Here is a 13,595-nt window from a genome sequence, read left to right as displayed (position 1 = left end):
AGTATATGTAACTTTCATAGAAGTAGAAACCATTCTGGATACTATATTATATTATACTATTGTAAGTATACATAACATTCATAGAACTAGAAACCATTCTGGATACTATATTATATTATACTATTGTAAGTATATGTAACATTCATAGAGCTAGAAACCATTGTGGATACTATATTATATTATACTATTGTAAGTATATGTAACATTCATAGAGCTAGAAACCATTGTGGATACTATATTATATTATACTATTGTAAGTATATGTAACATTCATAGAGCTAGAAACCATTGTGGATACTATATTATATTATACTATTGTAAGTATATGTAACATTCATAGAACTAGAAACCATTGTGGATACTATATTATATTATACTTTTGTAAGTATATATAACATTCATAGAACTAGAAACCATTGTGGATATTATATTATATTGTACTATTGTAAGTATACATAACATTCATAGAGCTAGAAACTATTGTGGATACTATATTATATTATACTATTGTAAGTATATGTCACATTCATAGTGCTAGAAACCATTGTGGATACTATATTATATTATACTATTGTAAGTATATGTAATATTCATAGAACTAGAAACCATTGTGGATACTATATTATATTATACTATTGTAAGTATATGTCACATTCATAGTGCTAGAAACCATTGTGGATACTATATTATATTATACTATTGTAAGTATATGTAACATTCATAGTGCTAGAAACCATTGTGGATACTATATTATATTATACTATTGTAAGTATATGTAACATTCATAGTGCTAGAAACCATTGTGGATACTATATTATATTATACTATTGTAAGTATATGTAACATTCATAGAACTAGAAACCATTGTGGATACTATATTATATTATACTATTGTAAGTATATGTAACATTCATAGTGCGAGAAACCATTGTGAATATTCTATTATATTATACTATTGTAAGTATACATAACTTTCATAGAACTAGAAACCATTGTGGATACTATATTATATTATACTATTGTAAGTATATGTAACATTCATAGAGCTAGAAACCATTGTGTATGCTATATTATATTATACTATTGTAAGTATACATAACATTCATAGAACTAGAAACCATTGTGGATACTATATTATATTATACTATTGTAAGTATACATAACATTCATAGAACTAGAAACCATTGTGGATATTATATTATATTATACTATTGTAAGTATATGTAACATTCATAGAGCTAGAAACCATTGTGGATACTATATTATATTATACTATTGTAAGTATATGTAACATTCATAGAGCTAGAAACCATTGTGGATACTATATTATATTATACTTTTGTAAGTATATATAACATTCATAGAACTAGAAACCATTGTGGATATTATATTATATTGTACTATTGTAAGTATATGTAACATTCATAGTGCGAGAAACCATTGTGAATATTCTATTATATTATACTATTGTAAGTATATGTAACTTTCATAGAACTAGAAACCATTGTGAATATTATATTATATTATACTATTGTACTATTTTCATAGAACTAAAACCATTGTATACTATAACTTTCTATTGTAAGTATATGTAACTTTCATAGAAAACCATTCTGGATACTATATTATATTATACTATTGTAAGTATACATAACATTCATAGAACTAGAAACCATTCTGGATACTATATTATATTATACTATTGTAAGTATATGTAACATTCATAGAGCTAGAAACCATTGTGGATACTATATTATATTATACTATTGTAAGTATATGTAACATTCATAGAGCTAGAAACCATTGTGGATACTATATTATATTATACTATTGTAAGTATATGTAACATTCATAGAGCTAGAAACCATTGTGGATACTATATTATATTATACTATTGTAAGTATATGTAACATTCATAGAACTAGAAACCATTGTGGATACTATATTATATTATACTTTTGTAAGTATATATAACATTCATAGAACTAGAAACCATTGTGGATATTATATTATATTGTACTATTGTAAGTATACATAACATTCATAGAGCTAGAAACTATTGTGGATACTATATTATATTATACTATTGTAAGTATATGTCACATTCATAGTGCTAGAAACCATTGTGGATACTATATTATATTATACTATTGTAAGTATATGTAATATTCATAGAACTAGAAACCATTGTGGATACTATATTATATTATACTATTGTAAGTATATGTCACATTCATAGTGCTAGAAACCATTGTGGATACTATATTATATTATACTATTGTAAGTATATGTAACATTCATAGTGCTAGAAACCATTGTGGATACTATATTATATTATACTATTGTAAGTATATGTAACATTCATAGTGCTAGAAACCATTGTGGATACTATATTATATTATACTATTGTAAGTATATATAACATTCATAGAGCTAGAAACCATTGTGGATACTATGTTATATTATACTATTGTAAGTATATGTAATATTCATAGAACTAGACACCATTGTGGATACTATATTATATTATACTATTGTAAGTATATATAACATTCATAGAACTAGAAACCATTGTGAATATTATATTATATTATACTATTGTAAGTATATATAACATTCATAGAGCTAGAAACCATTGTGGATACTATATTATATTATACTATTGTAAGTATATATAACATTCATAGAGCTAGAAACCATTGTGGATACTATATTATATTATGCTATTGTAAGTATATATAACATTCATAGAGCTAGAAACCATTGTGGATACTATATTATATTTTACTATTGTAAGTATATATAACATTCATAGAGCTAGAAACCATTGTGGATACTATATTATATTATTCTATTGTAAGTATATGTAACATTCATAGAACTAGAAACCATTGTGGATACTATATTATATTATACTATTGTAAGTATATATAACATTCATGGAGCTAGAAATCATTGTGGATCATATATTATTTTATACTATTGTAAGTATATATAACATTCATAGAGCTAGAAACCATTGTGGATACTACATTATATTATACTATTGTAAGTATATATAACATTCATAGAGCTAGAAACCATTGTGGATACTACATTATATTATACTATTGTAAGTATATGTAACATTCATAGAGCTAGAAACCATTGTGGATACTATATTATATTATACTATTGTAAGTATATTTAACATTCATAGAACTAGAAACCATTCTGGATACTATATTATATTATACTATTGTAAGTATATGTAACATTCATAGAGCTAGAAACCATTGTGGATACTATATTATATTATACTATTGTAAGTATATGTAACATTCATAGAGCTAGAAACCATTGTGGATACTATATTATATTATACTATTGTAAGTATATGTAACATTCATAGAGCTAGAAACCATTGTGGATACTATATTATATTATACTATTGTAAGTATATGTAACATTCATAGAACTAGAAACCATTGTGGATACTATATTATATTATACTTTTGTAAGTATATATAACATTCATAGAACTAGAAACCATTGTGGATATTATATTATATTGTACTATTGTAAGTATACATAACATTCATAGAGCTAGAAACTATTGTGGATACTATATTATATTATACTATTGTAAGTATATGTCACATTCATAGTGCTAGAAACCATTGTGGATACTATATTATATTATACTATTGTAAGTATATGTAATATTCATAGAACTAGAAACCATTGTGGATACTATATTATATTATACTATTGTAAGTATATGTCACATTCATAGTGCTAGAAACCATTGTGGATACTATATTATATTATACTATTGTAAGTATATGTAACATTCATAGTGCTAGAAACCATTGTGGATACTATATTATATTATACTATTGTAAGTATATGTAACATTCATAGTGCTAGAAACCATTGTGGATACTATATTATATTATACTATTGTAAGTATATATAACATTCATAGAGCTAGAAACCATTGTGGATACTATGTTATATTATACTATTGTAAGTATATGTAATATTCATAGAACTAGACACCATTGTGGATACTATATTATATTATACTATTGTAAGTATATATAACATTCATAGAACTAGAAACCATTGTGAATATTATATTATATTATACTATTGTAAGTATATATAACATTCATAGAGCTAGAAACCATTGTGGATACTATATTATATTATACTATTGTAAGTATATATAACATTCATAGAGCTAGAAACCATTGTGGATACTATATTATATTATGCTATTGTAAGTATATATAACATTCATAGAGCTAGAAACCATTGTGGATACTATATTATATTTTACTATTGTAAGTATATATAACATTCATAGAGCTAGAAACCATTGTGGATACTATATTATATTATTCTATTGTAAGTATATGTAACATTCATAGAACTAGAAACCATTGTGGATACTATATTATATTATACTATTGTAAGTATATATAACATTCATGGAGCTAGAAATCATTGTGGATCATATATTATTTTATACTATTGTAAGTATATATAACATTCATAGAGCTAGAAACCATTGTGGATACTACATTATATTATACTATTGTAAGTATATATAACATTCATAGAGCTAGAAACCATTGTGGATACTACATTATATTATACTATTGTAAGTATATGTAACATTCATAGAGCTAGAAACCATTGTGGATACTATATTATATTATACTATTGTAAGTATATTTAACATTCATAGTATATATAACATTCATAGAGCTAGAAACCATTGTGGATACTACATTATATTATACTATTGTAAGTATATATAACATTCATAGAGCTAGAGAAAAACACTAATAATTATACTCTTTTACATAAAAATTTAATATTATGAATATGTAAGAAAATGATGTAAAAAATATGTAAGTTAAAGAATTTTACGTTTGAAGTTTCACAACAAGTACATATATTGGCCTCTGAAATATTTTTACTGTGTATAATCAACTTTCACTATTGACTCACAATTTAAGAAATCTCAGGAATTCTCAAGAAGACATTCTGACTTCTTCAGACCCCAAGTTATCATGCTGTCTGTGTTTTATGTAAAGCTAAGTGATCCTTTCATTCTTACAGGTGTTTCACAAGATTGGCCAGCCAATGGAGAAGTGACTTTTGAGAATGTGACACTTTGTTACGATAATGACTTAGAACCAGTATTAAGGAATATAACGTTAAACATCAAGCCAGGAGAAAAGGTGAGTCTTTACAACTAACTTGTGAATGATGAAGTAAAACTTCCTGTGATTATTGTACAAAGTTTATTAAAATGTGTTTGTTAATTTGTTCTTTTCTTTATGTTACATATGTAAACACGTCACCTATCAGAAGGAAATGTGGTAATAACATCATATGATCTGCATTCTAATTATAATATTGTATAATAATAAGGATCAAGAAATTATACAGTAACAGTTACCCTATAATTTGACCTTTTACCTTTATGAACATTTAATGTAAAGGGACTTTTAATGTTTGTGATACACAAACATTATTTTTGTTAATTAAATCTCAGACGTTTTATCTACTATGATAGATAAGAAAAATGTGTACGTTATGTAAATACGGTTTTAATGAATCCTTTTTTCTCAGTAGAATTTTAAATGTAGTAATGAAACTGTTACTGCTGAGGTCACAGGTTGTTGAAGATCCAGTTCATAAGTTTTAAAGTGTAAGCCAGTTTTTGGCATGAAGAGAAGTATTGCAGGAATTGTAACGATCTATTGTTTAAGGAAAGTTTGAAACCAATCACTAGTTAAACAGAGGGATGTTTCAAATGTAACTGTTTTGGAATTGTAGTGATTAAAGAAAGATTTAAGATTGTTGATAGTTGGTAACCAGCCACTAATTAAACAGGGGGATGTTTTCCTCCAGGGTAATTTTATTAGTACTGCAGTGATTAAGGAATGATTTAAGACTATTAATAGCTGCTAACCAGCCACTAATTAAACAGGGGGATGTTTTCCTTCAGGGTAATTTTATTGGTACTGCAGTGATTAAGGAATGATTTATGACTATTAATAGCTGGTAACCAGCCACTAATTAAACATGGGAATGCTTTCCTCCAGGGTGATTTTATTGGTACTGCAGTGATTAAGGAATGATTTAAGACTATTAATAGCTGGTAACCAGCCTCTAGTTAAACAGGGGGATGTTTTCCTCCAGGGTAATTTTATTGGTACTGCAGTGATTAAGAAATGATTTAAGACTATTAATAGCTGGTAACCAGCCACTAATTAAACAGGGGGATGTTTTTCCTTCAGGGTAAATTTATTAGTACTACAGGAGTCAAGTGAAAATACACTTGGCTGTTTTCTTTTTTATTATTATAATTATTATTACTGTTACTGATGCTAAATTTTGCTAATAATATATATATATTTATATTTTTACATAGTGATAAAAGGACTCTTGAAACCTGTATACAATCATAGTTAAAACGTGTATCTGAAATGCCTTTATAAATACATCCTCATCTGTTTCGGGCTAGTTTCTCGTTTTAAAAAAAGAGTGTTTGCCCAAAACATTGCCAAGGAGAGTTAGAATGAATTAAAGACTTTAAAGATGATAAATCTCCAAAAGTCAAATTTCCTTGGTTTATCATATGTATTTTTCTAGATTTTCGTACATGTTTACAGGTAGGGATTTGTGGGCGAACTGGTAGTGGAAAGTCCTCCTTAGTCATGGGCTTATTTCGGCTTCTGAAAATCTCGGATGGCAAAATCTGTATTGATGGTGTAAATGTGACCGACATTCCCTTGAATACGTTAAGAACAAAACTGTCCATAATTCCACAGGATGCTATCATGTTTTCTGGTACTGTGAGGTAACGTTTTTTTTTTTTTTCTCATTTAAAAATAGTATCTAAAATGTACATCAATAGATAACTGAGTTCATCTTAAATAATTTTCTATAAATAAAATTTGAAACTAGTTTGCATCTGTCCTACTTTTTTAAATGCAGTTTACACACTATTTTGAAAACAAGATGCTAGCATAACAAACACTGTCACAGAATTCATTCAGTAATTACACTGACTTATCAGACAGTTTGATTATTCATAAGTTCATAGTCCTAATTCAGCAAACTATGTGATATGTTAATTTTACAAGTGAAATGAACATTAACTCAGTAAAGTTTAATTATATGTCTCCAGGTCCTACTAGAATTTGGGTATTTTACCCAACTACTGTTAATCTGAAACAAAATTAGCTGAAATATAATCACTCTTTCTTCCTTTTTGTCAGAGTTTTCAAAATAATTCAGTATTTTTAGATTGCTTAATGTTTGACATGTTTGGACAATAAGTACATGTTGAAAAGAAGTCAATTGTGGGTTAAAAAATAAAGCTGGCTTTCTATGTAATACATGAAAAACGTTTATTGGATTTGTAGAGAAAACCTTGATCCTGGAAATGTGCATACTGATGAAGAATTGTGGAAAGCACTTGAAACAGCCCAAATAAAAGACTTGGTCACTTCATTCTCTGAAGGTTTAGGTAAACCATACCTTTTGTAAAATACTTATTTCAAGCTTTGCACTAGAACATGAAACTTTGCTGACTGTTTAAAATCAAATAAGTAATTAAAGTGCATTGATTTATAACTACACTGTTAGAAATTTAATGAAGCCATCAATGGCTTTCACTTAAAGGCATACGTTTCATGTATCAATGTGCTTCTATGTCATCTTTAGGAATTACTTACAGGACAGTTGTCATACCATATATTAATTAAGTAACTTCATAACCATCTCAATAAATTAGTTTTAAATTTTATTACTTCCATTATTTCTTGGTTATTTAAAGCTGTAACGTTATTTGGTTGAGCTAAGCACTTATTTTTGTCTGATAAAATTGTACTGAGTTGTTTTGATGCATTTTACCAAAGCAGGAACATATATGATACATAACAAATAGTGAATTAGAAAATTCACTAGTAACAAGTACAAACAACATCTGTACACATGAAGAGATGCTAAATGTTCCTTCAGCTAAATATTCCTTCTATATTTAGAAATAGTGAATTAGAAAATTCACTAGTAACAAGTACAAACAACATCCTTACACGTGATAAGATGCTAAATGTTCCTTCAGTTAAATGTTCCTTCTATACTTATCAAAATCTTGTGAACATTTTCTCCATTCTCTAACCTCTGGTTTAAGTGAATCTCGAAATATTTTTAATTATGTAAAGACAGGAGAAACTTACAGAATAATTTGTTTTTTAAATCATAAGTTAAGGTCTAGAAACTTAGCATTACAATCTGTTGATAACAATTTACTTAAGAAGTAAAAACTAAATTTTTACATTATCACTTCCAGACAATATATCTCAGCAAGGAGGCTGACTACATAACTTTTAATGGATCAAAAAATGTTTATATTAATATTTTTACACATTGAATAAATTCTTATAATAAGTTAGCTTATAGATGATAGTAACAGGGAGACTTTTGCCCACCATCAAGGAAAGTTTTACCCACCATCAAGGAAAGTCTCTTACAGAATTTCTTTTTTCTCAAATGATTGTTAAGCTAGTTATCCAGTGGAGAATCTTTAATAATCTGAGCAACTTATTAACCTGAAATATAACATAATGTATATTTCTATGTAAAAGTACAAATTTATATGTGTAGTTATTGTCATGATGATAGATGGTATTATTGTTATTTTATGGTTTATATAAAGTTCTTAACATCTGCCACAGAAGCCACACCAGCATCTGTTATTACACAGCCAAGGATGGTTATCATAGGATCATTCTGGAAACTGGTGATTTAGGGTATAATGAATCTCAGCACAACCTATAAAATCAATAAAAACTAAATATTAATTAAAATAAGACATGCTATATGTGGATTATACTGTGGTGGTATCGTAGTGGGTATTATATCATCCTTCTTGTATTTACTTGTCATTGCAGAAATGACATTCTTAATTTGAGAATTGCTAGGGACATCATCTTGTAATGCACTGTGCATCTGCCTCAACTTCAACACTACATCTATGGACTTTACTGTGTCATTAGTTCAACACAATATTGAAACTAATAATTTCTTACGCATGATTACAACTTTATTTTTGAAGATACTGATATTATTGTACTCACTGTTTTATGTTTTGCTGTCAGTGTAGTAATCAGTAGATGAATCTCAAACTCAGCTCCTGTGTCATATTGAAATGGGATATATCCAAATAAGATTTTCCCTCACTTACCTGGACCAATAGTTCAGCTATATCTCTCCACTTAAACTATAATATTCACAACCAGATGTAGAACATTTAGACTTGTTTCCTTGCTGTGTTATTTTACTTTTCATTTACAAGTTATCTTCTCCATGTTAGCTCTCATGATCACAGATTTGGTCCAATGACCTAAACATTGAAAACAGTACCAAATGTTTTCTTTTAGTCTAATCAAAACTACCCAAACCTTTACACAGTACATCACATTTTTCAACCCTCATAAAGATGCCCGTGTGGCAGGTGTTTTTAAAATAAAATATAAAAATCCATTTAAACAAGATGAATCTGGTTACCGTCTTATTGTTCTGGTATCACATACTGAGCCTCACATGCAAATGAAATACTGTATTTTTATTTACAAAGTCTGTATGTACAAATGTGTTTTGTCACATGCTAGATTCTGTGGTGTTGGAAGAAGGAGCAAACTTCAGTACTGGTCAGCGACAGGTGAGGCGACTCATTTGTTTTAATTTTCTTTTTCAAATGCCAGAACATAAAACTTTTATTAACTTGATTCCTCAAGAAACAGAAGGATTATTGATAGATTTACTTTTCTGCTTGCTATTTGAAGTTTTACTTGATACTATGTGTTTTAGTTTGATTTGAAACATTTCTACATCTGAATTAGTTGAACTTGGTTGTCCATAAATGAATTTTGCTGACTTTATTTTTTAGTAAACTGCAAGGCCTTTCTTTGCTTATCGAAATTGATTTTTACACAATTTTCAGCTCTTTTGTCTAGCAAGGGCACTACTACGACAGAGTAGGATAATCGTGTTAGATGAGGCCACTTCGTCTCTTGATCGAGAAACTGACAAGGCCCTGCAGACAGTGGTCACTTCATCCTGGGTTGGCTGTACTGTTCTTGCCATTGCTGTAAGTATTTACAGTGTTTATAGAATATGGCAGCATTGTAATAATATTTTTAAAAAAGGACTAGATAATTTGTCTTCTGAATGGTGTGACAAAGTTAATGTTTTTTTCTAATCTTAATGGGAAATTCATTAACACTTTCCTGACACTATGACAAAAATTGTGCTTAAATTATTTACCATCTTTATATCAAATGTCATTTTTAATGTGGTAAAATAGCGATATATATGAACCACTCAAAGGTTTAAGTACCAAATATTTTAGTAACATACAGGTTGTGAAAAGCTATAATAACTGTGGTTATCAATTACTTAATACACTGTTGATCACTCTGTTAGCAAGTATGAAATATTAAATACGGTACTGTTTGCCAGGTGTAATTACTACAGTTACTACATATGGTACTGTTTACCAATAATGTTTGAAGAAAATCCTCATTTGTGTAAAACTCCAGTTAGTTTAATTAGATCTGTCATTTTGTTTTCTATCCTTAACTGTTCTTTGCAAAAGCATCCTAAACAACAGAGACACCCGTTCCACAAAATGATAATGACAACCATGTGCTCCTTTTGTTTAAAGAATGAAATAGCATTCTGTCTACAGTAGGTGTCTTGTTAGTAGGTTATGTGTATATGTTTGTACACACATGCATGTGAATGCAGTTATTTTGAAAAGTTGTATAAATCAAAATCAGGATTTGATGTTTTATGACTTTTTTACATATATTTGTACCTATATGTAGGTTTGCTGTGAAAACATTTTCTTGTGAAATCTCAACATACCTTTCTGTATGGTTTAAAAACAAAACAGTAGCAGTAGATCTTGGTATATCTTTCTTGTGATATGACACTGTCAGCATAGTAGAAATGTTCGTATCCTTCACATTATCTACTCCATTACTACTGTCAGCACAGTAGAAATGTTCGTATCCTTCACATTATCTACTCCATTACTACTGTCAGCATAGTAGAAATGTTCGTATCCTTCACATTATCTACTCCATTACTACTGTCAGCATAGTAGAAATGTTCGTATCCTTCACATTATCTACTCCATTACTACTGTCAGCATAGTAGAAATGTTCGTATCCTTCACATTATCTACTCCATTACTACTGTCAGCATAGTAGAAATGTTCGTATCCTTCACGTTATCTACTCCATTACTACTGTCAGCATAGTAGAAATGTTCGTATCCTTCACGTTATCTACTCCATTACTACTGTCAGCATAGTAGAAATGTTCGTATCCTTCACGTTATCTACTCCATTACTACTGTCAGCATAGTAGAAATGTTCAGTATCCTTCACGTTATCTACTCCATTACAGCATAGAAATGTTCTGTATCCTGTCAGCATAGTAGAAATGTTCGGTATCCTTCACATTATCTACTCCATTACTACTGTCAGCATAGTAGAAATGTTCGTATCCTTCACGTTATCTACTCCATTACTACTGTCAGCATAGTAGAAATGTTCGTATCCTTCACCTTATCTACTCCATTACTACTGTCAGCATAGTAGAAATGTTCCTTCAGTTATCCTTCTACTGTCAGCATATCTACCTTCCATTACTACTGTCAGCATAGTAGAAATGTTCAGATCCTTCACTTTATCTACTCCATTACTACTGTCAGCAGAGAAATGTTCAGATCCTTCACCTTATCTACTCCATTACTACTGAAATGTAGAAATGTTCTATCCTTCATCATTATTACTACTGTCCATTACCTTCACTCTACTCCATTACTACTGTCAGCTAGAAATGTTCGGTATCCTTCACATTATCTACTCCATTACTACTGTCAGCATAGTAGAAATGTTCGTATCCTTCACTTTATCTACTCCATTACTACTGTCAGCAGAGTAGAAATGTTTGTATCCTTCATGTTATCTACTTCATTACTACTGTCAGCATAGTAGAAATGTTCGTATCCTTCACGTTATCTACTCCATTACTACTGTCAGCATAGTAGAAATGTTCGTATCCTTCACATTATCTACTCCATTACTACTGTCAGCATAGTAGAAATGTTCGTATCCTTCACGTTATCTACTCCATTACTACTGTCAGCATAGTAGAAATGTTCGTATCCTTCACGTTATCTACTCCATTACTACTGTCAGCATAGTAGAAATGTTCGTATCCTTCGTGTTATCTACTCCATTACTACTGTCAGCAGAGTAGAAATGTTTGTATCCTTCATGTTATCTACTCCATTAATACTGTCAGCATAGTAGAAATGTTCGTATCCTTCACATTATCTACTCCATTACTACTGTCAGCATAGTAGAAATGTTCGTATCCTTCACATTATCTACTCCATTACTACTGTCAGCATAGTAGAAATGTTCGTATCTTTCACATTATCTACTCCATTACTATTGTCAGCAGAGTAGAAATGTTGGTATCCTTCACATTATCTACTCCATTACTTCATTATTCATTTTTCTATATGTTTAAGTAAGACAACATAAGTAATTCAAAACTTAATATATGTGCACTGATGGTAATGAGTTTACATTTAGATGTAAAACTTATTAAACACCTTGGTTTTGTAGGAATCCGTGACTTGCTGGCATCATTGCGGTATAGTACTCTAAATTTGAAATCTGCCTTTTAAACATTAAAACCGGTATATTTTAGTACACCAGACCACCACAACACTGTCTGTGATATGTTAACAATAATATGTTCTACATATGTATTGTTAAGATCAATGCATCTAAGTTGTTGACCACAACACTGACTGTGGTATCTTTACTGACCTAAACCATGATTTCTTTTGTTTCATTGAACAGCATCGTGTCACAAGTATTTTAGATTTTGACAAGGTGATTGTCTTGGAAGCTGGACGTATTGTGGAAAAAGGTTCCCCAAAGGATCTTCTTAACAAAAGAGGAGGCACGTTCGCTTCACTTTTGCGAGCTTCTCAGCAACAGTCATAAAAGTTAGATGAAAATCGAACTTACTTCTTCTTGTTGTTTTTGTATTGTGCTGGACCTGTTTAATCATCATTTAGATCAAATGATAAATGAAAATATATATATATATATATATATATATATATACTTAAACACCCGTTAATTAACACTAAAGTTGTTTGTATTTTTGCAGTTGAGAGTTATGAACAATTAATAGATTACATTATAGCTTGCTGTATTTTTTTGCAATCATCAAGATACTGGTATTTATTTCAGTTATAAATCTTGTTCACATAACACTGCTTTATTTTTAAAGCACTTTATTCTACTTCCTCCCTTCCTTTTGGCTACTTTTTATTTGAAGAATGAATTTCTCTGAGTGCTTTCAGTTTACAACATATCACAAGAATAACTGTGAGCACACTGACTCATTTAAAGGTATCCACACAATCCATTTATTAATATATTGCAAACTTACAATTTCATATATCTGTAATCTAAATTGAATAAGGTAATA

The 13,595-nt window shown here is 29.2% G+C and overlaps 1 protein-coding gene across 1 annotated transcript in view; it reads left to right on the top strand.

The window, feature by feature from the left end:
- The window catches only part of LOC143256304 (ATP-binding cassette sub-family C member 9-like), a 112,595-nt gene extending 99,360 nt beyond the window's left edge, over positions 1-13,235 (top strand). The window contains 6 exon segments of the mRNA XM_076513376.1: positions 5,113-5,234; positions 6,675-6,862; positions 7,431-7,534; positions 9,681-9,730; positions 10,013-10,159; positions 12,956-13,235. Of these exon segments, the coding sequence (XP_076369491.1) occupies positions 5,113-5,234; positions 6,675-6,862; positions 7,431-7,534; positions 9,681-9,730; positions 10,013-10,159; positions 12,956-13,102 (758 nt within the window). The 3' untranslated portion in view covers positions 13,103-13,235.
- Positions 13,236-13,595: the final 360 nt, after the last annotated feature.

The sequence above is a fragment of the Tachypleus tridentatus genome, chromosome 7 (assembly GCF_004210375.1).
Source record: "Tachypleus tridentatus isolate NWPU-2018 chromosome 7, ASM421037v1, whole genome shotgun sequence".
Classification (NCBI taxonomy): Eukaryota; Metazoa; Arthropoda; class Merostomata; order Xiphosura; family Limulidae; genus Tachypleus; species Tachypleus tridentatus.
The sequence above is the reverse complement of the archived record's forward strand: the minus strand, read 5'-3'. Positions and strand labels throughout refer to the sequence as shown.